Raw genomic sequence first — 26,549 nt, forward strand, 5'->3', positions numbered from 1 at the left:
CAAACCAGAAGTGAGACTTGTTATGGAATATCTTTACAGGAAAATCTGACAATGACCTTCCATCTCTTCATAAGAAACCGTGACCAACAATGGAAGATACATTGTATGTTATTGCAAGTGAATTTGATCCATTTTATGTTAAAAAAAAAAAAACTATCTAATAAAACAAACTAGTCTTGCTTCCAGTTTGCAGTTAAAACTACTACCATTCACTGGTTCCTGGATAAACTCCCACACTTACAGAGGGCCTTTCAATAACTCCACATTTACATTTGAACAAACTCCAGACCACATTTCATGCTCAACCCATTTATTAGAGACAGTTTATGATGACCATGAGTAGACCAGACAGGTTGGGACTGGCTCTTGTGATTGGCTGCCCCAGCTCTAAATTAGGAAGACCACGCCCTCTGACATCATGACCTGGTTGTCGGCCTGCATGCGCCCCAGCAGCTTCTCTACCTCCTGCTCGTCAAACTCATGGTCGTCCTGACCGTGTGTGGTCTTATTGACCAGGGTCATGAGCTCCGTCACCGCTACAGACTGGGAACGTGTAGTCTGGAAGGCCTTCATCAGAGCAGCCTTAAACAGCTTCAGCCTGGGCAGGAGGGGTTTGAGAATACACAAACGAACGTCATCCCACCTGGACTGTCTCCGAAGAGCGGATAAATGGGCTAATCATTTTTTACATGCCATTCTTCCTGCAACAGGCTTAGAGGTTGATTTTGTTTAGTGTTTGAGCAGTACCAATCCCTGACAAGGTGTAGCCTACCTTTAAAATCACCAGTTCTGACAGTAGAGTAGCTAAGTGGTGCAGTACTCTGTGACCAGTAAGGTCCAGTAGAGTTAAGGTTACTGAAATAAAAAGGAGTAGAGGGGAGATGTACCTGTCCTGTCTGATGTCCTGTCCTGTCCTCAGGCTCTGAGAGGTAGTATTCTTGTGTTTCAGAATAGACTGGGCTAGGAGGGAGAAAGAGAGGGATAAGAAATGTATGATGATTCTTAGTCATCAAAATAAAGTATTTACAATGGTGCAGATAGAGAAATGGTTTATAACCCTAAGAACTGAGCTCTATTGGTGACCAGGTGGGGTACAGACAGACCTTGTACGTGCAGGGTGTGTGCGCGGGCGCCTTACCGTGTTCCTCATCCTCAAACTCATAAGGGTCAGACTCTGCTCCAGCATCTGTCACGTCCATGTTTTCCTTACGCTTCCTGGTCATGAAGGAAAGAAGACAAAGGCAGCCATTTAAGATTATTCACACCTAGTCTTTGATGCAACCAATCTCTCCAGTTCCTACATCCTTGAGATAAGCCTGTATTCAAAAAATGTCAGTAAGAGCACTCATCTGGGATCAGGTTCCCTTGTGTCTATACAGTGCCTTGCAAAAGTACTCATCCCTCTTGGCATTTTTCCTATTTTGTTGATGTTTATTTGGATTTCATGTAATGGACACACAAATAGTCCAAATTGGTGAAGTGAAAAAAAAATGAGTGCTGAGTGCACATGTGTTCACCCCTTTGCTATGAAGCCCCTAAATAAGATCTGGTGCAACCAGTCACAATTAGTTCAAGTCCACCTGTGTGCAATCTAAGTGTCACATGATCTCAGTATATATATATACACACACACACACACACACACACACACACACACACGTTCTGAAAGGCCCGAGTCTGCAACACCACTAAGCAATGGGCACCACTAAGCAAGAGTCACCATGAAGACCAAGGAGCTCTCCAAACAGGTCAGGGACAAACTTGAAGTAGAGATCAGGGTTGGGTTACAAAAAAAAAAAATCTAACTTTGAACATCCCACAGAGCACCATTAAATCCATTATTTAAAAAAATTGAAGAATATGGCACCACAAACCTGCCAAGAGAGGGCCACCCACCAATACCATCAGACCAGGCAAGGAGGGCATTAATCAGAGAGGCAACAAAGCGACCAAAGATGGAGCTGCAAAGCTCCACAGCGGAGATTGGAGTATCTATCCATAGGACCACTTTAAGCCGTACACTCCACAGAGCTGGGCTTTAAGGAAGAGTGGCCAGAAAAAAAGCCTTTGCTGAAAGAAAAAAAATAAGCACACACATTTGGTGTTCACCAAAAGGCATGTGGGAGACTCTCCAAACATATGAAGAAGGTACTCTGGTCAGTTGATACTGAAATTGGGCTTTTTGGCCATCAAGGAAAACACTGTCTGGCACAAACCAAACACCTCATCACCGAGAAAACCCATCCCCGCAGTGAAGCATGGTGGTGGCAGCATCATGCTGTGGGGATGTTTTTCCTCAGCAGGGACTGGGAAACTGGTCAGAATTGAAGGAATGATGGATGGTGTTAAATACAGGGAAATTCTTGAAGGAAACCTGTTTGTCTTCAAGAGATTTGAGACTGGAATGGAGGTTCACCTTCCAGCAGGACAATGAACCTAAGCATACTGCTAAAGCAACACTCGAGTGGTTTAAGGGGAAACATTTAAATGTCCCGGAATGGCCTAGTCAAAGCCCAGACCTCAATCCAGCTGAGAATCTGTGTTATGACTTAGATTGCTGTACACCAGCAGAACCCACCCAACTTGAAGGAGCTGGAGCAGTTTTGCCTTGAAGAATGGGCAAAAATCCTAGTGGCTAGATGTGCCAAGCTTATATACATACCAAGATACTTGCAGCTGTAATTGCTGCAAAAAAGGTGGCTCTACAAAGTATTGACTTGGGGGGTGACTAGTTCAATTATTTTGTCTTATTTGTTGTTTGCATCTTCAAAGTGGTAGGCAAGTTGTGTAAATCAAATGATAACAACCCCCCCCCCCCCCCCCCCCCCCCCCCCCCCCCAAAAAAACATTTTAATTCCAGGTTGTAAGGCAACAAAATAGGAAAAACACCAAGAGGGGTGAATACTTTCGCAAGCCACTGTACTAGAACGGTCACCCCCATCGTCTGACGCTCTAGAAGAAAATCGTCCATGACCTGCCAGAACCCTAGATTTGATTTAGTTTGTTTTTATTGAAGCCTCAGATTCTCGTAGTGAAAAGAGCGATATACAATCTATTGTATATTTTTTTCATTATGAGCCAAAATGCTGAACTGATCCTATAACCAGCATTCTTAGTCAGAGCTGCTTTTTGAATATGGGCTCAGACCTGGTGCTTGTCCTCTGACTGGCCACTTCCTGGCTCTGAGTCACACCCATGTCGTCCTCGACAACCTTCCTCCTCTTCTCCAGAATCTACATGTAGACATAGCAACATGAATTAAAGCCTATCCATAAAGTTAATCATTTTGTCTCCAAATTAAATGAAGGAATGTATCCAGTGTCAAACTGTTTGATCCCAACGTTACCTTTTTAAAGTAGGCAAACTGCATGAGCTCCAGGGCAGCCTCTGCGTCAACCAAGTCTGTGGTCTTGCTCATACGTGCTTTGGCGTGGGCAGTGGACAATCGTATCATTGTCTCTAGTGCTCGGGCTGTCACCGGCATTGTCTACATGGCAGACAACCCATCAACACAAAGTACAATGTCTATTTGAAGCAGACACTGCCAAACCAATAGTGCATGTTTCCATGATTAATTGATTGACTGTATCATCATTTTACATACAGGATTGTAAACTGGGCATAACAATCAGGAAAGGATTCCCAATGCAATAATAACAAAAGTATTCCATAATTCCTAAACAGCTTTTAGACTCCAGTAAAGTGCCGGATAAGATACACAAGTATGTGGACACCCCATCAAATGAGTGGATTCAGCTATTTCAGCCACACCAGTTGCGGACAGGTATTAAAAAAATAAAAAGCACAGCCATGCAATCTCCATAGACAAACATTGGCCTTACTGAAGAGCTCAGTGATTTTCAAGGTGGCACCATCATAGGATGCCACCTTTCCAACAAGTCAGTTCGTCAAATTTCTGCCCTTCTAGAGCTGCCCCGGTCAACTGTAAGTGCAGTTATTTTGAAGTTGAATGTCTATGAGCAACAGCAGCTCAGCAGTGAAGTGGTAGGTTACACAAGCTCAGAACGGGACCGGCAAGTGCTGAAGCACGTAAAAGTTGTCCATCCTCGGTTGCAACACTCACTACAGAGTTTCAAACTGCCTTTGGAAGCAAAGTCAGCACAAGAACTGTTGGTCGGAAGCTTCATTAAAAGGGTTTCTATGGCAGAGCAGCCGCACACAAGTCTAAGATCACCATGTGTAATGTCAAGCATCGGCTGGAGTGGTGTAAAGTTTGCTGCCATTGGACCGGTGCAGTGGAAACACTCTCTAGAGCAGTGGTCAACCTTAACTGAGTCAAGATCACTTTGAGTCAAAATGCATGCTGAGATCTACCGCTCTGATTTTTTATTACCATGACTTAAATGTAAGCCTATGCAACAATAACCTATTAAAAACAGTTGTAGCAATGAGGTTTGTGCACTAAGCTATAGGCATATATACATTATCACCACATACTGGCTTTGCTTGAATTTATCTGCCAATGCATTGTTTGGAACATTTAAAATTATATTTCAACGTTTGAGGCAGGCTATATGATCACTGGTAATAGATCCATTGTTGTATTACTTATTTTACTGGGCTGATGGTGCCTACATCTGATGGTCAGCCTCAGAGGAGGGAGAGAGCAGCAGACTGAGGAACCGTCTCAACATCCCTCCGCTTGCTCTCCTTTTCCTCCACTGACCAAAAGGCACACCGTCTTCCAGCTGATGGCGAAACGAGTCGCACTGCATTACTTCTGCCTCATGTACAAATTCATGTTGTTACTTCAATTAACAGAGAAAGTGAAATATTCCTTGATATTAAAGACCCAAGCCGCTTATAACAAGATACATTTTCCTACTCATTCATTACTGCTGCACTACTTGTTGTAGCGATGAGTGGAAATAGGAAGAACATGCATTTTTTGGTTTATAAAAGTGTTGAATACAAAGTGTTGACAGTGCAGAGTAAGAAATTAAACATGAACTCACTCAAAAACAGCAGCTCTGCTGTATTCGTTAACAGTCTCTCTCTAGTCATGTTTGTAAACGTTTTGAAATCAATTTTGCTTTCTTATGCCTGCTACGTTACTGCAGACTCGGTCATCTGAGCAATCTGATTGGCCAGCAGAGGCATAGTGCACTTGATTTCCTCTCCAAGTCCACCGAAAAGGCAGAGTTTGTACCTTCCGACACATGAAATGGCAACAGTTTGACTACCCAGCGTGCAGGGAAGCTGAATTGGCTGCACTTATCACCAACAGCCCGAGACTAATAAAAAAAATAGGAACAGAAGGTTTTATTGTTGGGTTTTTTACAGAAATGTTTGGAGATCAACTAGAAATGCCTTGGAAATTGACAAGTCCGGTTGGTGACCACTACTCTAGAGTAATGAATCGCGCTTCCCCATCTGGCAGTACGACGGACAAATCTGGGTTTGGCGGATGCCAGGAGAACGCTACCTGCCCAAATGCATAGTGCCAACTGTCAAGTTTGGTGGGGAAGGCATAATGGTCTGGGGTTGCTTTTCATGGTTCGGGATAGGCCCCTTAGTTCCAGTGACTGGAAATCTTAATGCTACAGCTTACAATGATATTTTAGACAATTCTGTGCTTTGTGGAAGGTCCTTTCCTGTTTCAGCTGACAATGCCCCCTTGCACAAAGAGAAGTTTATATAGAAATGGTTTGTAGAGATCGGTGTGGATGAACTTGACTGGCCCGCACAGAGCCCTGATCTCAACCCCATTGAACACCTTTGGATGAATTAGAACACTGACTGCGAGCCAGGCCTCATCACCCAACATCAGTGCCCGACCTCACTAATGCTCGTGGCTGAATGGAAGGAAGTCCCCACAACAATGTTACAATATCTAGGGGAAAGCCTTCCCAGAAGAGTGGAGGCTGTTATAGCAGCAGGGGGGGGGGGGGGGGGGGGGGACAACTCCATATAATGCCCATGATTTTGGAATGAGATGTTTAACGAGCAGGTGTCCACCACATACTTTTGGTAATATAGTGCATGTAAGTACTACAGACCCTGGCTGATTCGGCGTTCACTTGGTCATGGCTGCGGAGCTTGGAGTACTCCTCTGCTATGTGGTCTGAGGTCTCCTGGGTTAGAACAGGCTTCACCAGCTTAGCCACGTGGATGTACTTCCTGATAAACTCCATGGTAACTACTTTCTCCCTGGAGGATGACAGACAGAAAAAGGCAGGGGTTCTATAAGAAAGGCAGGGGGGGGGGGGGTTCTATAAGAACATAATGTTTAATGTACTACGAGTGTAATAATGGAGGTTTTGCTGGATACTTTTTATTCCGGTGTCCGTGCAGGACATTGTCCTTCTTCTCGTAGATCTGGAGTTCCTGTTCGGCGGATTCTGTGAGGTTGGGGTCCTCTGTGGCGAACACATCCACAGTGCTGCCCATGGGCATGGCTGCAGGGTACAGGGGCATCAATCAACAGATCAGATAGTGAGCAACAAAAATCCACACACCAGGTACTAAATCAGAAATCATTTCCACTGGTTTGATAAAAAATAATCTTTGTTCTTTTGAATGAGAAGCAGTGCATTAGCAGGTGTATTTAGTCAGTAGTGTACCCCACCTGTTCCCTCCTGCTCCCCTGGTGCTCTGTAGCGATGCATGCGTAGAACATGCTCCGAGACCTTCCTGTCACTGTCTGCATCCATCTGGTCCAGAACAATGAAGAGAAGGTCGAACCGAGACAACAGAGAGTCCTGCAGACCGATGTTCTCCATGGGAGTCTTATACTGGTCGTACTGTAAGGAAAGGTAAGAGAAAACATACATAGGTTGTCACAGAGACATGAACAGTGTGTACAAAATGGATTGATCCGCACAAAGAATTACTAACCTACAAATGAACTTGCATCCCAAAAAACAATTTATGTGATTAAGATTGGCGAATCTATGCAAAGCCTTGTCCAGGTCGAGCCCAATGACGGTGCATTAAGAAGGCGGTGAGGAAAGTCTATGTATTCCAGTTATTGAGATGGAGGATTATTGGCAAGTAGCTGTGACATCCTGTTATACAGTGCTGTGAATTTTTTTTTTGATACCGAAATGTTAATCAGATCTTCAACCAAATCCTAATATTAGAATAAGTCAGTTTTATTTATCTAATTAAAGTTAGGCAAAACCTAATTCCCTTGTGTGAAGTAGTAATTGCCCCCTTAAACTCAAACTGGTTTTGCCACCTTTAGCTGCAATGACTGCAACCAAATGCTTCCTGTAGTTGATCAGTCTCTCACATCGCTGTGGAGGAATTTTGTCCCACTCTTCCATGCATAACTGCTTTAAAATCAGCAACGTGTGTGGGGATGCTTTGCTGCCTCAGGACCTGGATGACTTGCCTTAATAGAAGGAACCATGAATTCTGCTCTGTATCAGAGCATTCTACAGGACAATGTCAGGCCATCCGTCTGTGATCTGAAGCACAGCTGGGTCATGCAGCAAGACAATTATTCCAAACACACAATCAAGTCTACATGAAAATGGCTAAAAAGGCAACAAATTTGAAGTTTTGGAATGGCGTAGTCAAAGTCCAGACCTTATCCCAATTGAGATGTTGAGGCAGGACTTGAAACAAGCAGTTCATGCTTGAAAACCCACAAATGTTGCCCAGTTACAGCAGTTCTGCCTGAAAGAGTGGGCCAAAATTCCTCCACGGCGACGTGAGGAAGCGTTTGATTGCAGTCATTGCAGCTAAAGGTGGCACAACAGTTCCGAGTGTAAGGGGCCAATGGGTGTTGCAGAAATTTGTTCATGAAATATGTAATTGTTATGTTTTTTGTTCACTCAAGATCACTTTATTAGAAAGGGGGCAAATACTTTTTCACAGCACTATACATGGTCTTAGATTATATAGACAGACTGGGTTAGCATTAGCTCGCCTCACCCTGCCGTAGACTGGGTTAGCGGCGGCTAGCACACTGCAACGGGCGTTGAGCCTGGCCATTATGCCAGCCTTGGCGATGGTGACACGGCCCTGTTCCATCACCTCGTGGATGGCTGTGCGGTCCATGTCAGACATCTTGTCAAACTCGTCGATGCACACCACTCCTCTGTCTGCCAGCACCATAGCCCCGGCCTCCAGCCGTCGCTCACCTGGAGAGGAAGTGAGAGGGATGGAGACATAGCGAGAAAGGGTATGAACAGAAGCGTGTGCATCGCGTGAGTGGTATGCAGAGTGGGATAATAATTATGGTAAATAGGTGGAAGAGGAAGGAGTATCAGCTTCAATAATGATATTTTTCTCTGCGGGAACTCCGTTTTTATGAAGGTGGATGGAGCGGGAATAACAGGATGCAGACAAATAACAAGAGCACAATCATTAAAAATGACATCCCCAAATAGTTCTCCATACCAGTCTCCTGGTCTGTGGTGACAGCGGCGGTCAACCCCACGCCAGTTGATCCACGTCCTGTAGTTGGTATGGCCCGTGGAGCAGTGTGCAGGACGTAGCGCAGCAGCTGGGACTTAGCCGTCGACGGGTCACCTGACCAGAGAGAGACCAACCAGGTTAGAGACAAACAGAAGAGGCCATGCATGGAGTTCAATGTTAAGCTACATCCCGATGTGCAACAATGTGTAAAGTGTGCACTTGCACACTTCCTGTTATGGATTTGAAAGCATTGGATTGGTGTTAGCATCAGCTAGAGGGAGTTCCAACCAGCCAGAGGAAGTTCCCACCATGGTTAGACCCGTGAAGTGCGCAGGTGTACACTTGCAGAGAAGAATCAGGACAACCATAGAGCTAGACCACAAAAAAGTCTTAGAAATTACTCCAACCCATCAATAGTAGTGGTTGACTATAAGACTAACCTATCAGCAGTATGTTGATGTCTCCACGGATACGTGTCCCATTCTCCAGGATGGTCTCGTTGCCCCCCAGCAGTAGACACAGAATGGCCTTCTTTATGTACTCATGGCCATGTATACTGGGAGCCAGTGAGCAGCTCAGATGCTCAAACACATCCTGGAAAACAATCATGACACAGAAAACTGACATGTGTATGACTGAAGAGCATTGGTATCAAATGAGCCAACTGGTACACAGTGCATTCAGACCCTTTGAGTTTCCACATTTTGTTACTTTTCAGCCTTGTTCAAAAATGTATTAAATAAAAAAATCCTCAATCTAGACATACCCCATAATGACAAGCAACAGAAGGTTGGTAATTTTTGCTAATTAATTTACATACGTTTTCAGCCCCTTTGCTATGCGACTCAATTGAGCTCAGGTGCATCCTGTTTCCATTAATCATCCTGGAGATGTTTCTACAACTTGGAGTACACCTGTGGTAAATTCAATTGATTGGACATGATTTGGAAAGGCACACTTGTCTACATAAGGTCCCACAGTTGACAGTACAAGTCAGAGCAAAAACCAAGCCATGAAAGTATTTGTCAGTAGAGCTTCGAGACAGGATTGTGTTGAGGTACAAATCTGGGAAAGGGTACCAAAAAATGTCTGCAGCATTGAAGGTACCCAATAACAGTGCCCTCCATCATTCTTAAATGGAAGAAGTTTGGAACCGCCAAGACTATTCCTAGAGCTGGCTGCCTGGCCAAACTTAGCAATCGCGGGAGAAGGGCCTTTGTCAGGGAGGTGACCAAAACCCTGATGGTCACTGACAGAGCTCTAGAGTTCCTCTGTGGCGATGGGAGAACCTTCCAGAAAGGCAACCATCTCTGCAGCATTCCACCAATCAGGCTTTTATGGTAGTGGCCAGATGGAAGCTACACCTCAGTAAAAGGCATATGAGAGCCAGCTTGGAATTTGCCAAAAGGGTCTGATGGAAGCAAGACTGAACTCTTTGGCCTGAATACAAAGTGTCACGTCTGGAAGAAACCTGGCAACATCCCTACGGTGAAGAATGGTGGTGGCAGCGTCATGCAGTGGGGATATTTTTCAGCGGCAGGGACTGGGAGACTAGTCAGGATCGAGGGAAAGATGAACAGAGCGATCCTTGATGAAAACCTGCTCCAGAGCACTCAGGACCTCGGACTGGGACGAAGGTTCACTTCCCAACAGGACAACAACCCTAAGCACACAGCCAAGACAATGCAGGAGTTGCTTCAGGACTAGTCTCTGAATGTCCTTGAGTGGCCCAGCCAGAGCCCGGACTGGAAACCGAGCTAACATCTCTGGAGAGACCTGAAAATAGCTGTGCACCAACGCTACCCATCCAACCTGAGAGAGCTTGAGAGGATCTGCAGAGAATGGGAGAAACTCCCCAAATGCAGGTGTGCTAAGCTTGTAGCATCATACCCAAGAAGACTCAAGGCTGTAATCACTGCCAAAGGTGCGTCAACAAAGTACTGAGTAAAGGGTATGAATACTTACGTAAATGTAATATTTCAGTTTATTTGTAATACATTTGCAAAAATGTCTAAAAACCTGTTTTTGCTTTGTCAATTTGGAGTTGTGTAGATTGAGGAAAAACATTTAATCCATTTTAGAAAAAGTCTAATGTAACAATGTGGAAAAAGTCAAGGGATCTGAATACTTTCCGAATGCACTGTATACCAAATGTGATGTAACAGTTTGCATGCCAAGAAGTGATCCGATCGTCTGATTGTATGAAACACCTTGATCGTCATTTAAAATGCTCTACCACAAGATACTGTAGTAGAGTTTCCCATCAGAGTTCAATGCAAGACGCTTTAGAGTCAGTGACTTACTTTAGAATGGGCTTTACAGAACTTCTTGATTTTATTAATATCTTCAGCAGAAAAGGTTGGCACGATTTCTTTACTCATCCGCTTCACGTGATTGGCCAGCAGAATCGTCCTGCATTAAACAGAAGGTTGTGTTCACTAAAATAAAAAGGATAATTGAAAAGCAACAGGACTTATTTTATTTACTTCCTGAATTGAAATTTACCCCAACCCTTCATCAAAACTATTTGGAAGCAGAACACATCCCACACCCACCCACCTGAAGGTGCCAGAGGTGAAGCCTCCTTGTTTGGCCGGCAGACAGCGGTAGATCCCAACCATCTGAACACGGTCGCCCGGTTTGACCTTGTCGACCAGGTCATCGTTAGCGATTATGTCCACAGAGCGGGGGAGCTGTCCGGCAGGGGCCTTCTCAGGCATCTCCTGGATGGTCAGGGTCTGGTGGTCATTATAGACACATAGCCCAAACTCTGTCTCTAAAGGGTTGTTCTCCTCATCCTATAGACCAAGGAGAGAGGTGGCAAAGAAGTTTGTGTGATATCTGTCGCAGGAATGTTGTAGATAGGGGAGCATGGGGAGGGATAGAGCACCATTCAAAATTGCACAGTTACACACCTTGGTAGGGTATATGGAGCTGGAAGGAAAAGCGTCCAGGGAGGTCAGGTCAGTGTACTTCCTCTCCAAGGTTTTCTTAGTGGCTGGACAGTAGTGGACACTACGGGTGATCTTAGGCCTCACCAGAGAACCTACCACAATGACAGAAACACATGCAGGCTGTTAGTTATTTTGAGTAGAATATCCGTTGAATGGGATTGCAGTAGTGTAATTCTAATAAGGAGGAACCAAGAAAGGTTGCGTGGTAAAGAATGGTCAATTGATCAATCTGAATACAACTGGATAATGAGCAATTCAAATTCATTATATACTTACACTTGGTAACGATTCCTTCCACGCAAATCAGGTTCCCGAGATATCGTGCCGCGAGGGTTCGAGGGGTCACGTGCTTGGTTCCAAAGCTACCCTCGAACCCCACATGGAACTCCTCAAACTGTTTGGCATAGGTTGCGTCGATGGACGCAACAAAGTCCTTCAGAGCTCCTTGGAAAGCAACGAGTTCAATGAAGGAGTCTTTCAGCAATCTGAAAAGAGTATTTAAAAGTCTATTTTATAAACAAATTCTCATTTATTTTAAACAAAATCAGGAATACAGGCCTCAAACCAATTACAACATTTTATCCACCACTTGGCATTTGTCACTCAAGGATCAATAAAGGGAATGGAACACTGCCGCTACCTCGCTCTCCAACAAGGTGCATGAATTGATGAGAAAAATTAAGTGAACAAGAAATTCAGTTACTCAGCAGTTCCCAAGCTAGGGGTTGCGACCCCATGTGGGTTCGCCTGATATGATAATGGTGTCGTGAGAATTTCCAAAATCCTGAAAAAGAAATAAAATACATAATATTCTGGTTAACCTTAATCTGAATGAAAATGAATCAAAATGTAAAGTTCAACCAGAGAGAGCCCTTAGATCATGGGAAAAGGCCACACTTGACCGTTGCACTTGTATCATTCCCACTACACGATGACACTATTGCAGAGACTGATATAACCGGCCACTAATGATATTGTTTTCACCATGTGTGGGGAGGCAGATGCACAAACTCACAGAAACACCTTTGTAAGAATGTATGCTTTTGCTAGCAATCAGAAACTCCCCGGCTTATGCTCTCCAAATGGACGATAGCTTTGAGGGCCGAGATGCCCATGCACAGGTCCCCCCCAAAATCGCTATACATGTCCGAGGATGCTATTCACGAGGACACATCTTTCTCACAATTTCCGAGCATGGAACGGCACAGGAGATTGGATGTTCAGAGTGCTGCGAGGCTATATTGACGAAAAACAGATTCCATGGAATCGAATGGTAGGCTTTTGCACAGATAGGGATCCATCTATGGCTGGCAGACCGCTACACTCTAGCTTCATATGGAAGCATTTTATGATACACCGAGAGGAACTAGCGGCAAAAGAGCTTAACACAGAACTCAGATAACAATCGAAGTTACCTGCTGCATTATAACTACATCAAACCACATCCACTGCGCATGCCTGTTGGCAAAACTATGTGGCGATGTTATCAGAACATGACAATCCACCACTTGGCATCCACCACAGTTCTTTACTGAACAAAATATGAACACAACATGTAGCGTTGGTCCCATGTTTCATGAGCTGAAATAAGTTCCCAGAAATGTTCCATATGCAGAAAAAGCTTATTTCTCTCAAATTTTGTGCACACATTTGCTTATTTCCTTTGCCAAGATAATACATCTGACAGGTGTGGCATATCAAAAAGCTGATTAAACAGCATGATCATTACACAGGTGCACATTGTGCTGGGGACAATACAAGGCCACTATAAATGTGCAGTTTTGTCACAACACAATGCCACAGATGTCTCACACTTTGAGGGAGTGTGCAATTGGCATGCTCACTGCAGGAATGAACCACAGACCACGTGTAACCACGCCAGCCCAGGACCTCCACATCCGGCTTCTTCACCTGCGGGATAGTCTGACATCCAGTCATCCAAATTGTTGTATTTATATTTTAGATAAATATATTTCACACTTGGTGGTTATCGAGGAGTGTTGGGCAGATTTTTCACATTGAGAGGGGATCTGTTGTCATTCACAACGGAGGTAAAAAAATTAATTTAAAAAATACTTGGTTGACTGTCATGACAAAATGTATCCTTGCCTATGTAACAGAGATACAGGGCCGTGAAAAAGTATTTGCCCCCTTTCTAACTTCCGCATATTTTTGATACTGAATGTTATCAGATCTCCAACTAAAACCTAATATTAGATAGGGAACAAATAACAATTACATAAACAAAGTAATGCAACACCCAATTGCCCTGTGTGGGAAAAGTAATTGCCCCCTTACCCTCAACTGGTTGTGCCACCTTCAACCAAACGGTTAATGTAGTAGTTGAGTCATGTCGCTGTGGAGGAATTTTGGCCCACTCTTTCATGCAGAACTGCTGTAACTCGGCAACATTTGTGTGTTTTCAAGCATGAACCGCTCGTTTCAAGTCCTGCACAACATCTCAAATTGGGATAAGGTCTGGATTTGACTACGCCATTCCAAAACTTCAAATTTGTTGCCTTTTAGCCATTTTCATGAAGACTTGATTGTGTGTTTAGAATAATTGTCTTGCTGCATGACCCAGCTGCGCTTCAGATCACAGATGGATGGCCTGACATTGTCCTGTAGAATGCTCTGATACAGAGCAGAATTCATGGTTCCTTCTATTAAGGCAAGTCTTCCAGGTCCTGAGGCAGCAAAGCATCCCCAAACCATCACAATACCAAGCTTCACTGTTGGTATGAGGTTCTTACTGTTGAATGCAGTGTTTGTTTTTTTGCCAGGCATAACGAGAACCATGTCATCCAAAAAGTTGACTCAAGTTCACCAAACAGCTCCTGGAAGCACCTGGATGATCATCAAGAATCTTGGAAGAATGTTCTGTGGACAGATGATTCAAAAGTCTAACTTTTTGGATGACATGCGTCACAAAACTGCATATTTTAGAGTGGCCTTTTATTGTCCCCAGCACAAAGTGAACCTGTGTAATGTTCATGCTGTTTATTCAGCTTCTTGATATGCCATACCTGTCAGGTGGATGGATTACCTTGGCAAATAAGAAATACTCTAACAGAGACGTAAAGACATTGGTGCACACAATTTTATAGAAACAAGATTTTTGTGCATATGGAACATTTCTGGGATATTTTATTTAATTTGTGTTTATATTTTTGTTCAGTGTACTTTTTTACGGCAGTGTATTTGATAAACTGAACGAACTGAACGCAAGCATGCAGGGGAAATACAAAAACATTCTACAGACGAGCGACCGAGTCAGTGGAATCAGAGGAAAGAATACTTATTGAAGAGAGAGTATTTCAAATGCGAACCATGCCCCCGTCCCTCGGCTGTGCATGTTTCTAACAGAGAACAGCATCAGTAAGCGTCCCACATGAGTGAAGGCTGCTCACCTCCAATGCTAGGAAAGACCATTTTGGGACCTACTTTCCATTCCATTTGACTGTTATCCCTGGCTCAGTTGACATACTGGTAAATTAAATTGAACAGCTGAACGAGCTGTCATGTGACCGAATGCTGCAGACAACACATTCATGGGTCACTAACTGGGAACTCTGGGGGGGTCCGACTGGGAAAAATCATTTTGAACTGTCATTCAACTTGGCATTCCAACTCAGGAACCCAGACCCCTTTGCTAGAGCACCGACCTGAAGATAATTGACATGATTCTACCTTGTATTTTTGAAAGCATCATCTGCATTAAAACCAAATATCGATCCAGATTGGATGTGACCGCAGAGATTAAACAATCACGTCCCCTGACTTAGAAGAGCAAACGTAACATGCATCAAGCACACCCATCTCATTAGTAGTGGTGAATTAAGACATTATGTCACTCATTTGAAAGTAACTGTCACAGCCCCACATTAAAAGTATACAGAGAGTTAAGACAATCAGAAATACTGTTACAATTTTTTTCACATGGTTGGGGTGGGATAATTTTCAAAAAAATGGGGTTTAGGGCTACTTTTTTTTCCTGCACTGTTCAACCAATCCAGTAAATGTGGAGTAAAGATATGTTGCCTTGTTAACAAAGGCTGTACAGTATGGTGGGATAAAACAGATTTTCCAATAGAAATCCCTGATCTCACTTGTAGTCATTGTGAGTTGGTCTAAATCATCTTGAGCCAAACTACACGTGCAGGCCATCAAATCAAAGGAACTCCTTTGATATAAAAGAAGTTTTTGCCTAAAATTAAAACATGTCAGTTTGTCACTTTCACAAGTTTGGAGTAATAACATGTTCAACTACTTATGAAATTGGCTTGAATCTAGGTTATGCCTTCAGATTTGGCAAAACTTAACTACTAAGGAGGAATTTTTTACTTCTCAAAACCTGGTCTGTTACTCAAGCCTTCCAGGAAGTCTCGATGTTGCACCTGTGGGTTTAGTGGTCAAACCCAGAAGTTGCCTCTTCCACTTCCCCTGAAAACGGAAAAAGCGGTTGTTGAACATGTTTTCTAATCACATTGTGATTGATCTCTGACCTATAGGGGGGGCATTTTGAAATGATACGTGCTATTAGGTATCCTTGGGAAGTCCCCCCCATTGGACTTTACATTTAATCTCTCCGCCTAATTGGAATTTACATTTAATATCAAGATTATGGACGTTGTAAGGATCTCGGATAGCACTGACAATTTGTAAAGGTATAACCATGATTCGATATGTACAATGAGAGGTTCAAACCCTAATCAAGGCTAAAGGCTGAAAAACATTTAGTTAATAAGTTAAATACTTACACTGCCCTCCAAAAGATGGGAATTTCCTCTTCACTCAATGTCCAACGTGGGAAACTCGAGTAATAACTGGGTTTGTTTGTCAGGGTCTATACTCACGCTTTGGCCCGCTTCTCGTTCCTCCTTCTCAGGTCGTTGATGTTCACGATGAGGCGGCACCGGTTTTCTGACACCATACTTCTGACCCTCTCATGATAAACTCCTTGATCTTGCTACAAAATAAATAAGCAACACATCTTACATTGCCGCACTTTTGATTGATTTTTATGTAACACATTCTACTATCCTCTGTACTTACATTGTCGTCCAGAAAGTCCAAGTATTCTCTCTGCGCCTCTCTCAGTTCCAGATCTTCCATCTCAACACCTTCCCAGGGCAAATACAACGGTCCGTCTTCTCCTCCAGGTAAACTGTAGTCTGGCAAAAAGCCGTGGCCAGATTCAGGTTGGGGTAATTAAATGTGCAGGTGTGATGGACTGAGAAATCTACAGGTGTTGTTTTACACTTCTAATCAGGGTGAGTGCATGCAGAAAGGAACAGGCGAATCGATAGGATTTATTCTGCCAAAATCTGTCTATGTGAGATAAACCCTTTTTTGTAAGGAGATATATGAGAGTAGAATTACGTGAGACTTTTTTTGATTAAATATAAATTTCGTAATGTTTAAACTGTTAAACATATACTGCTATAAATGGTTGCACGTGGCATTCTGGCAATGTTGAGTATAACAACGCGTATCTTCCCTCTCATTGGCTAGAATGGTCCCACCTGATCTCCAATCATTGAGGGGGTTCGATTAATCTGGCCTGGGGCGAATCGAACAGTAATCTGAGCCACTGTCATGTTGGCAACAAGACAGCCTGGTGCATCATCCAGAAACATATTTATCTTTTCCATAAAATCAATGTTTTAATTTTCAAAATAGTTCTCATTGGGAAGGCATATAAAGCGTTCCTATCAAAAGCAATCACTTTTGCGTGTGAAAACACAGTATCCTACTCATGACTAGTTAATGAGTTGATGTTTTGAGCCGACTTCGCCCTCGGACAGAGTGGGGCACAGCGCCTGGTTTATGCCGGTGTGAAACACGCCTACACGTGTGCCCGGGCGAGATGAATCGATCCCCCTTGTTGAGGACAAGTATTTTCGTCTTTAGAATTGCCACGCCACGCTTGTCAATATAATAGATAATGTTTGGTGCATCTCAGTAGTTGGGCCTTCATCCCTCATTTGCACTAATTAGAAGAATCAGGAAAGGTGAAAGCAATGTGGTGGATCTTTACAAGGGATTTGCTTTCAACTGTCCAGTTATTTCCGATCAGTACAGAAGCAGAGGATGAGAGAGGGATCCACTTAATTGAAATGCACACCGATTTGGCACATTTTAGGTTAAATTAATGGATTGGAGTTTATTTACCAAAAGTATCATACACCCAAATATTCAAGTGTTGTCATATGCACAAATACTGTGAAATGCCTTTCTTGCTAGCTCTAAACACAATGCAGTAATCAGTAACAATGTTATACTGAAAATATTCTTAACAAAATTTGAACACAACATGCAACTATTAACAATTTTACTGAATTACTGTTTATATAAGGAAATAAGTCTAAATAAATAAATTAGGCCCTAATCTATGCATTTCACATGACTGGGCAGGTGCGCAGCCATGGGTTTGCCTAGGAGGGCATAGGCCCAGCCAATCAGTTGTTTTTTTCCCACAAAAGGGCTTTATTACATACAGAAATACTCCTGTTTCATCTGTCTGGGTGGCTGGTCTCAGACGATCCCACAGGTGAAGAGGCCAGATGTGGAACACCTGGGCTGTCGTGGTGACACGTGGTCTATGGTTGTGAGGCTGGCTGGACGTACTGCCAAATTCTCTAATATGACTTGAGGCAGTTTACGGTAGAGAAATTAACATTCAATTCTCTGGCAACAGCTCTGGTGGATAGTCCTGTAGTGAGCACACCAATTGCACACTCCCTCAACATCTGTGGCATTGTTGACAAAACTGCACATTTTATAGTGGTCTTTTGTCCCCAGCACAAGGTGCACCTGTGTAATGATCATGCTGTTTAATCAGGTTCTTGATATGCCACGCTTGTCATGTAAATGGTTTATCTTGGCAAATGAGAAATGCTTAACAGGGATGTAAACAAATTTTTGCACAAAATTTGGGAGAAACATGCTTTTTGTGCATATGGAACATTTTAGATATTTTCACTTGGCTCATGAAACATGGGACCAACACTTGATGTTGCGTTTGTATTTTTGTTCAGTATTGCATAAGGTAGAATAAAAAATAAAAACGAGAAAGCATACTATATACAGGGTCAATATCATATTTACAATGTGCAGGGATACTGGTGTTACGCACACCTCTGAAGAGGGAACGCAACACCCTGCTACAACTCAACATGAAGCAAAAGAGGTATGGACTGTAGGTGCGAGTAAGGATGACAAAAGGCAGAATTCACCGCTTACTAGGAATTTATTCCGTCACACGGTAATATGGGGAAAAGGGGCTGGACGGACCCAAAACAAAGAAAGTAAATCTCAAAGCCCCCACTCCTTACCTGCCTACCCACTATTTACCACCACCTGGTGCCCTAACCAAAACACAGGGGGTGGTCCACCCAGGTCTTACCTAGTGTGCCTAGACAGTGAATATACTACGGGTATATGTATGCCCGCGGGCCTCTTGCCCAAGCACTCCCTAGGTGCCTTCCCCTTGGGAACAAATTAAACAGAATATTAAACAATCCACTTCACAACAAAACTGAGAAAAAACTAACTAAAAACTAACAAACACAGAATATACCAAAGCTGCTACCAACAACTACTAACATAGTACATACCAACGACCAACATGCTATACCCCTCAGCCATGAACCTCCTCTCTCAGCAATGATCTATATCACAATCCATCTCTCCCCTGAACAACAGAACACTGGCTTTTATAGCTTCTGAAGGCATTGGAAATTGGAGACAGCTGCGTCCTGTCGAGGGGGCGGGGTCAGCTCTCCAATTAATTGTGGAGTCGACCAATCAGCTGCTGGGGGATTTCAGGAAGCCATCTCCTGAAACACACTCAAATACACAAACTACAACACAGAAACTGGGGAACGTAACAGGAGTGATAGAGGTAGATATGTATAGTATATGATAAACAGAGTAGCAGTAGTGCATATGATCATTGTGTGAGTGGGTGTGCGTGTGTGTAGAGTCAGTACAAATGTCCATTTGGAAGACCCATTTGCGAACCCAAGCTTTAACTTCCTGACGGATGTCTTGAGATGTTGCTTCAATATATCTACATAATTTTTTCCCTCATGATGCCATCTATTTGAAGTGAAGTGCACCAGTCCCTCCTGCAGCAATGCACCCCCACAACATGATGCTGCCACCCCCGTGCTTCACGTTTGGGATGGTGTTCTTCGGCTTGCAATCCTCCTAATTTTTCCTCCAAACATAACAATGGTCATTATGGCCAAACAGTTCTATTTTTGTTTCATCAGACTAGAGGACATTTCCCCAAAAAGTATGATCTTTGTCCCCATGTGCAGTTGCAAACCGTAGTCTGGCTTTTTTTATGGCAGTGGCTTCTTCTTTGCTGAGCGGCCTTTCAAGTTATATCGATATAGGACTCGTTTTACTGTGGATATAGATACTTTTGTACCTGTTTCCTCCAGCATCTTCACAAGGTCCTTTGCTGTTGTTCTGGGATTGATTTGCACTTTTTGCACCAAAGTACGTTCATCTCTTGGAGACAGAACGTATCTCCTTCCTCAGTGCTGCATGGTCTCATGGTATTTATACTTGCATATTATTGTTTGTACAGATGAACGTGGTACCTTCAGGCATTTGAAAATTGCTTACAAGGATGAACCAGACTTGTGGAGGTCTACAATTTCCTTTCTGAGGTCTTGGCTGATTTCTTTTTATTTTCCCATAATGTCAAGCAAAGTAGGTAGGCCTTGAAATACATCCACAGGTACACTCAAATTATGTCAATTAGCCTATCAGAATATTCTAAAGCCATGACATAATTTTCTGGAATTTTCCATGCTGTTTAAAGGCACAGTCAACGTAGTGTATGTAAACTTCTGACCCACTGGAATTGTGATACAGTGAATTACACTTTGTGATATAGTGAAATAATCTGCCTGTAAACAATTTTTGGAAAAATTACTTGTGTCATGCACAAAATAGATGTCCTAACCGACTTGCCAAAACTATAGTTTGTTAACAAGAATTTTGTGGAGTGGTTGAAAAACAAGTTTTAATGACTCCAACCTAAGTGTATGTAAACTTCCGACTTCAACTGTAGGTATTCCTTTTAACTAGGTGGGTGAGGGCAGTGGGGAGAGCAGTTAAGATCGCATCATCTATGGATCAGTTGGGGTGGTATGCAAATTGGAGTGGGTCAAGAGGTATCTGGGATGATGGAGTTGATGTGTGCCATAACCAGCCTTTCAAAGCACTTCATGATTACAGCCTTAGAATTCTTGTGAACAGGAATGATGGTGGTCATCTTAAAATGTGCGGATTACTGTCAGGCGTGTGCGCACTTGTGCTGAAGTCAGGTGCAGGAGAGCAGAGAGTCGTGAACAGACAGATATAAAACCTCCTCCAGCCAACAAGGCAAAGTGTATAGCGCGCACAATAGTCACACAACATAAATGTATAACAATACAAATAAGCTTTGTGAAAACACACGGAAAATAACAAACGCTTAGCCTAGTGCTTACAAGACATAAGACATAAATAATTTCACACAAAGACATGAGGGGGAACAGAGGAATAAATACATGTAGTGTGATTGGGGAATGCAAACCAGGTGTGAATGGAACAAGACAAAACAAATGGATAATAGAAAAATGGAGCGGCGATGGCTAGAAAGCCGGTGACGCCGAACGCCGCCTGAACAAGGAGAGGGACGGACTTTGGCGGAAGTCGTGACAATTACAGACTGGGACAAAGAGAGGTTGAAAATTACAGTGAATATGCCTGGCAGCTGTTCTGCATATTTTCTGAGAATGCGCCCTGGAATACCGTCGGGCCCCGCGGACTTGCTGGTGTCGACCTGATTAAAGACCTTACTCTCGTCGGCCTCTGAGAGTGAATTCACCCAATCTTCTGGGTCGGTGCCACTTCTGGGTCGGTGCCTGTGTAATATGATTCCAACTTATTCCTATATTATCATTTTGCTCGTTTGATGACTCTGCAGAAGTCATGAAGTATGTTTTCACAAGCAGCCCAATTCAGATATTTTTTTCACTAATTGTCCTTTTGACCAATCAGATCAGCTTATTCCAATTCGTCGAATAAAGATCAGAATTGAGCTGCCTGTGTAAATGCAGCCAAAGAGCACTAGGTTTGAAGCAAATTGTCATTTTGCAATCAGGGCTGTGGAGTTGTCTGTAACCCACATGAACACTAGGGAGCGCTGCTTTCACACTCTTCAGGCTCCAGACACAGAGCAGCAGATGCCCATCATTAGCAGCAATCCAGCCCCACTCAGAGCGCTCGGTCTCTTACTCCCCGAGCTGAGAACAAATGCGTTTATACCAGATTGATATACCAGATTGATGTACCCCACTATAGCAAAAGGCGATCGCGGATTCATATGTTTGAAGATACATAGCATAACATGCGAGAAACTACCAAATAAGCTATTTAAAAAAATTGCAATTCGGTGGGAAAGTCGACACAACAGGCCTATGGATGAAAGTTTAATGAATTCATAAATTAATGGCTGAATTACTTCTGTTTTGTGTTTGGACGGGTTTTCCTTGAGAATTACGGACTTTGACAAGAGGTCTCGACCTTATTGTCACATATTTTGTTGCGGGTTGTTGTTGGTTCATTCTATCAGACGATTAATACTTATTTCTAGACTCGGGAGTCGGAATCCTGGCATTTCCGTGCTGCTATGGAAACGCAGTTCGGGCGCTCTTGGTTGAAACTGGGTGACGTCAGCTCAGTGACGGAGAAGCGGGCATTGCGTGCTAGGAGAGAGTTCGTGCACCATATTCCATCGAGGAGAGAGCTACAGTAGTAGTTCGGTGACTGCGGAGACAGCGATTTTGGCAACATGGATGACGTTGTGGGGATTATTATTACTAACGGATTTTAATTGGGAACTACCGGTAAAATGGCAGAGCGGTAAGTAAGGCTGAAACGATTTATATTCTTACGTCGCTGATGTGTCCAATGAAATGTATTCTGTAGCGATGCTTCTTCGTTGGCGACCTAGCCAGGACTGAGCTGAGGCAAAAGGATATCTGCTGTTTTTTCTTAGCTAATGTTACCGGGAATTGAGCTATCCTGCCTCTCGGTCAGTTTATTCGTTTATGTGGTCATGTTACTCCCGTTGGCCATCTTTACCGGGTAGCTGGAGGACTTGACCTATCCAGCCCTTCAGTGTGTGAAACTCAAGAGACAGCGGCACGAGCAGCATCTGTTTCTGTGAGGGTGTTTGCAGCACTGTGAATGCACCTGTTTTTTCCCTCAGCCTTGAATCTCACCTGACAACACTAACACCTACACTGTTTTGTAGTTGATATGCTTTACCGGAAACCATAGCTAGTGAAACTTGTGTTATTACGCATTTCTGGGGTTATTACACCGATATGATGGGTAGTTGGGCAGGGCTAGCAATCCAACTCTCAGCATTTCGATGGCTTGCTAACCATCTGCGAGAGAGAAGGAACCCGCGAGCCGAGGATGCCACATCTAGAACCATAGAACACTCCTATTTGCCCCCACGCTCAGCCAGCTATGGGCTATTCCAAAAAGGTAAAAACACCTGTTTACATGGGAGTTCAAATGAGAATAGCCTAGACTACACATGCCTTTTTAGTGAGGTTATATGCTCCGAACCAACCTATTCTCTCAGTCAGCAAGAGTTAATAATTTATACCTATTAAATGTGTTGCAGGGGTCATTCACCCGTATGTAAATTACAACAGTCATTTGTATCGTGAGTGCTTAGAACTTAATGCAAATTCGAGCATGTTTATCGAACAGAGAAAAATACCTCACTGGCTCCGACTCCTGCAACCGACAGCGTGAACTGGAGGTAGACCTGCTCCATGGCTTGCAGAATTTAGCTTAATGTCACGGTTAATGAGGTGTATGCATGCACTGTACAACTTTTACCTCGAAATGTACATAATTATCCTGGCACTAAAGTTGCCAGCTTAATACTGTAATTTTATTTTACAGCATAGATGCTGTAAGGGTTGATTTGCAGGGTTGATTTGAACCAGGAATCTGTACAGTATCGTTTATGAACTATATATTCAATATAGTTTATGAACTCAATTGAGTAATACAACATGAGTACTGTAACTGGACTGATAAAAATGGTCAGAATTCAATAAATATTTATTAGGCTATAAAACATATGGTTTTAAAGAGGTTAAAACAACAAATAACATTCCTGCAGAGCATATAGCATGTCTACTAACTCTTCCAAGCATTTTCTTCTCCCACTGTTCAAACAGACCACATTTCAAGACACAAACCAATAAAGTTTTTTTGGGGCAGCAGGTAGCCTAGTGGTTAGAGCGTTGGGCCGGTAACCGAAAGGCTGACAAGGTAAAAGGTACAGACAGATCTGTCGTTCTGCCCACTGTTCCCCGGTAGGCCGTCTGTAAATAAGAATTTGTTCTTAACTGACTTGCCGAGTTAAATAAAGGTTAAATAAAAAAAGAAAAAAGATCAGGTGTGGCCAACACACCTGAAAACACTCAAATCGACTGACTGTTTAACATGACGTTGATGGTAAATGTGAATGAAGTTGATGGTACATGTGAATGAAGTTGATGGTACATGTGAATGAAGTTGATGGTACATGTATATGGAATGGTTTGAATAATGAAATAGTTTTGGTCCCAATTAACACAATCACACATTAAAAAAATGTATAAGTGATGGCATTTTATTGCAATCTTCAATTTACTCTCCCCCTTCACCAGCTTGCAAACGCAGTGGCGAGCGCTGCAGATAATTAGTCAGTCACTGAAAACCCAAATGTTTAGAATGTTCAAAGTTCCAACTTGACACAAATGGCTGCTGACTCTCCCACTCACAAGACTGATCCTTCATGTACAACTGCTGAATACCACAGCATATGGTCCCACTGTGGAACTCCTTCCACTTTCAGGTCCCACACACATACACTCAGCCTCTGCAATACAAGCAGATCCTGGGCTTTTATGAGCTGTAGCCCAGGTTGGGACATGGGCACCTCTGGACTACTGGGGAAACCTCCACCTTCCCAGGACGACACCACTAATGAGGCCACGACAGCAGCTCCTCCACGGCTCACATCAGCAACTGGAGGTCTACCCTCTGCTCCCGCCATTGGGCTCAGGCCGCCCTAAACTCCTCAGATAATCCTACAACACCTCCACCGCAGTCTGCCTCTTGGAGATCACGCCAGCCAGGTCCATTCAACGACTTGCAAAAATCAGTCCAAAAACAAATACTATGGGTCTCTCCAAAAAGGGCTTGGGATTTTAACCCACCACCATGGAAATAAGGAGGACCCATGATTGCACAAAAACATTTACATTAGTTTAAAAGACAGAGAAACATCAAATAGAACATGATTACAACTAATCAGGGAGACTGAAAGCGTCAGTGAACTACACGCTAATTATCTAACTCACCAGGGCCGTCTTGAACCTGAGCAACCAACTCTGTAGCAAACAATTAAGGTCAGGAACACCTAAACTAGTAGATAGCTATGCATGGCAATGGAGTAGTGCACTTTATCCAACCACACATGTGGTTTAGATAATAACAACTTCATGAAATGTATTTTAAAGACTTTTAAAATGGTGATGAGGCCAGTCTAAGGCTGCCTCATCACAACAAATAAGACATAAGTGGTTCTCAACTGGAGTCTGAGGAAGAAAAAAAATGTGTTTTACATATTTTTATGAAAGGTTGCTCTAGTCTAAACCTCAATGAAGAACTTCAGGTAGAAAGGGTGTAGAAAAGATAATAAACAAATAAAAATGTTAGAATTTTTTCTTCAATCGTATAATTTTCAAGCTATTAGCAGTGCTATTTGGGTCAATTTTGTGGTCTCAGACCACTGAGTTTATTAACATTGGGCATAATTATATTATTGACAATGAAAGAGGTGGGAATGTTGTTCCATTGTCATGTTAATTTCTAAATGTACTATCATTATAGCATTAAAATAGTTTTTGTAACGTCGGGAAGCAAGTTCAGGGAGTGCATCACTTAATAAACAAATTAACAAAACAAGAAACACGAACAACGCACAGACAGGAGCACACGTGACATTTTTCCAGATTGTATTTTGCCGATAATTTATTGCGATGCGAATATTAGTTCAATTTGGGTCCCGAGGATAAAACCCAGTTGAGAACCACTGAGCTAGATACACATTACTTCAAACCATAGCTAAACTAATATAACATTGCTATAGCATTACTCAATACCACAGATTACTTTACCAGATTCACCACATTTTCCTTTCTTTTTGTGCCACCAGATGTTTGCATACTACTGGTAAAGTGAACGGGTTTAGCTGATACTGTATCATTATGGAACAATGTTGTTTAAATTCAACAAATGGTTAGGGAAGAGAGGCTATATGGACACTCCTGGCCTGCAAAACGATGGCTTATGTTGCACTGCTGAGAGCCAAATGAACCGAATCACACAGGGTTTTGACAGCTAAATCCCGGTGTGGTTGCCATTCATATGTTTGTATTTGCGTTAAGGATCCGCATTAGCTGCTGCCAAGGTAGCAGATACTCTTCCTGGGGTCCAGTAACATTAAGACAGTTATTTACACTACCGGTCAAACGTTTTAGAACACACTCATTCAAGGGTTTATTTGTACTATTTTCTACATTGTAGAATAATAGTGAAGTCATCAAAACTATGAAATAACACATATGGAGTCATGTAGTAACCAAAAAAGTGTTAAACAGCCTGGAGGTGTGTTGGGTCATTGTCCTGTTGAAAACAATTGATAGTCCCACTAAGCCCAAACCAGATGGGCTGGCGAATTGCTGCAGAATGCTGTGATAGCCATGCTGGTTAAGTGTGCCTTGAATTCTAAATAAATCATCAGCAAAGCACTCCCACACCAACACCTCCTTCTCCATGCTTTACGGTGGGAAATACACATGCAGAGATCATCCGTTCACCCACACCGCGTCTCACAAAGACACGGCGGTTGGAACCAAAAATCTCCAGTTTGGACTCCAGACCATAGGCCTGATTCACACAGATGTGTCTGTTGCATGAACTCTGTTAAGATTTTTTTTGGCTGCAATTTTGGCTGCAATTTCTAATGCTGGTAACTCTAATGAACTTATCCTCTGCAGCAGAGGTAACTCTGGGTCTTCCATTCCTGTAGCGGTCCTCATAAGAGCCAGTATCATCATAGTG

At 43.0% G+C, this 26,549-nt stretch overlaps 1 protein-coding gene across 2 annotated transcripts; it reads right to left on the reverse strand.

Moving 5' to 3' along the window:
- Positions 1–387: 387 nt before the first annotated feature.
- Positions 388–16,457, reverse strand: LOC139410234 (MCM3 minichromosome maintenance deficient 3 (S. cerevisiae), like). Of its 2 annotated transcripts, none has more exons than XM_071155705.1 (17): positions 16,398–16,457; positions 16,199–16,311; positions 11,619–11,827; positions 11,304–11,434; positions 10,948–11,186; positions 10,692–10,800; positions 8,829–8,982; positions 8,371–8,502; positions 7,903–8,111; positions 6,590–6,764; positions 6,293–6,419; positions 6,021–6,171; positions 3,347–3,487; positions 3,148–3,233; positions 1,139–1,215; positions 888–960; positions 388–598 (listed from the first exon to the last, which is right to left on the reverse strand). In XM_071155705.1, the coding sequence occupies exons 1-17, from the start codon at positions 16,455–16,457 to the stop codon at positions 388–390; spliced, it is 2,397 nt and encodes a 798-aa protein (XP_071011806.1). The 2 variants fall into 2 exon arrangements, with proteins under 2 accessions (XP_071011806.1, XP_071011808.1); XM_071155707.1 differs by having other exon boundaries at positions 388–613.
- Positions 16,458–26,549: the final 10,092 nt, after the last annotated feature.

The sequence above is a fragment of the Oncorhynchus clarkii genome, chromosome 5 (genome assembly GCF_045791955.1).
Source record: "Oncorhynchus clarkii lewisi isolate Uvic-CL-2024 chromosome 5, UVic_Ocla_1.0, whole genome shotgun sequence".
Taxonomy (NCBI): domain Eukaryota; kingdom Metazoa; phylum Chordata; class Actinopteri; order Salmoniformes; family Salmonidae; genus Oncorhynchus; species Oncorhynchus clarkii.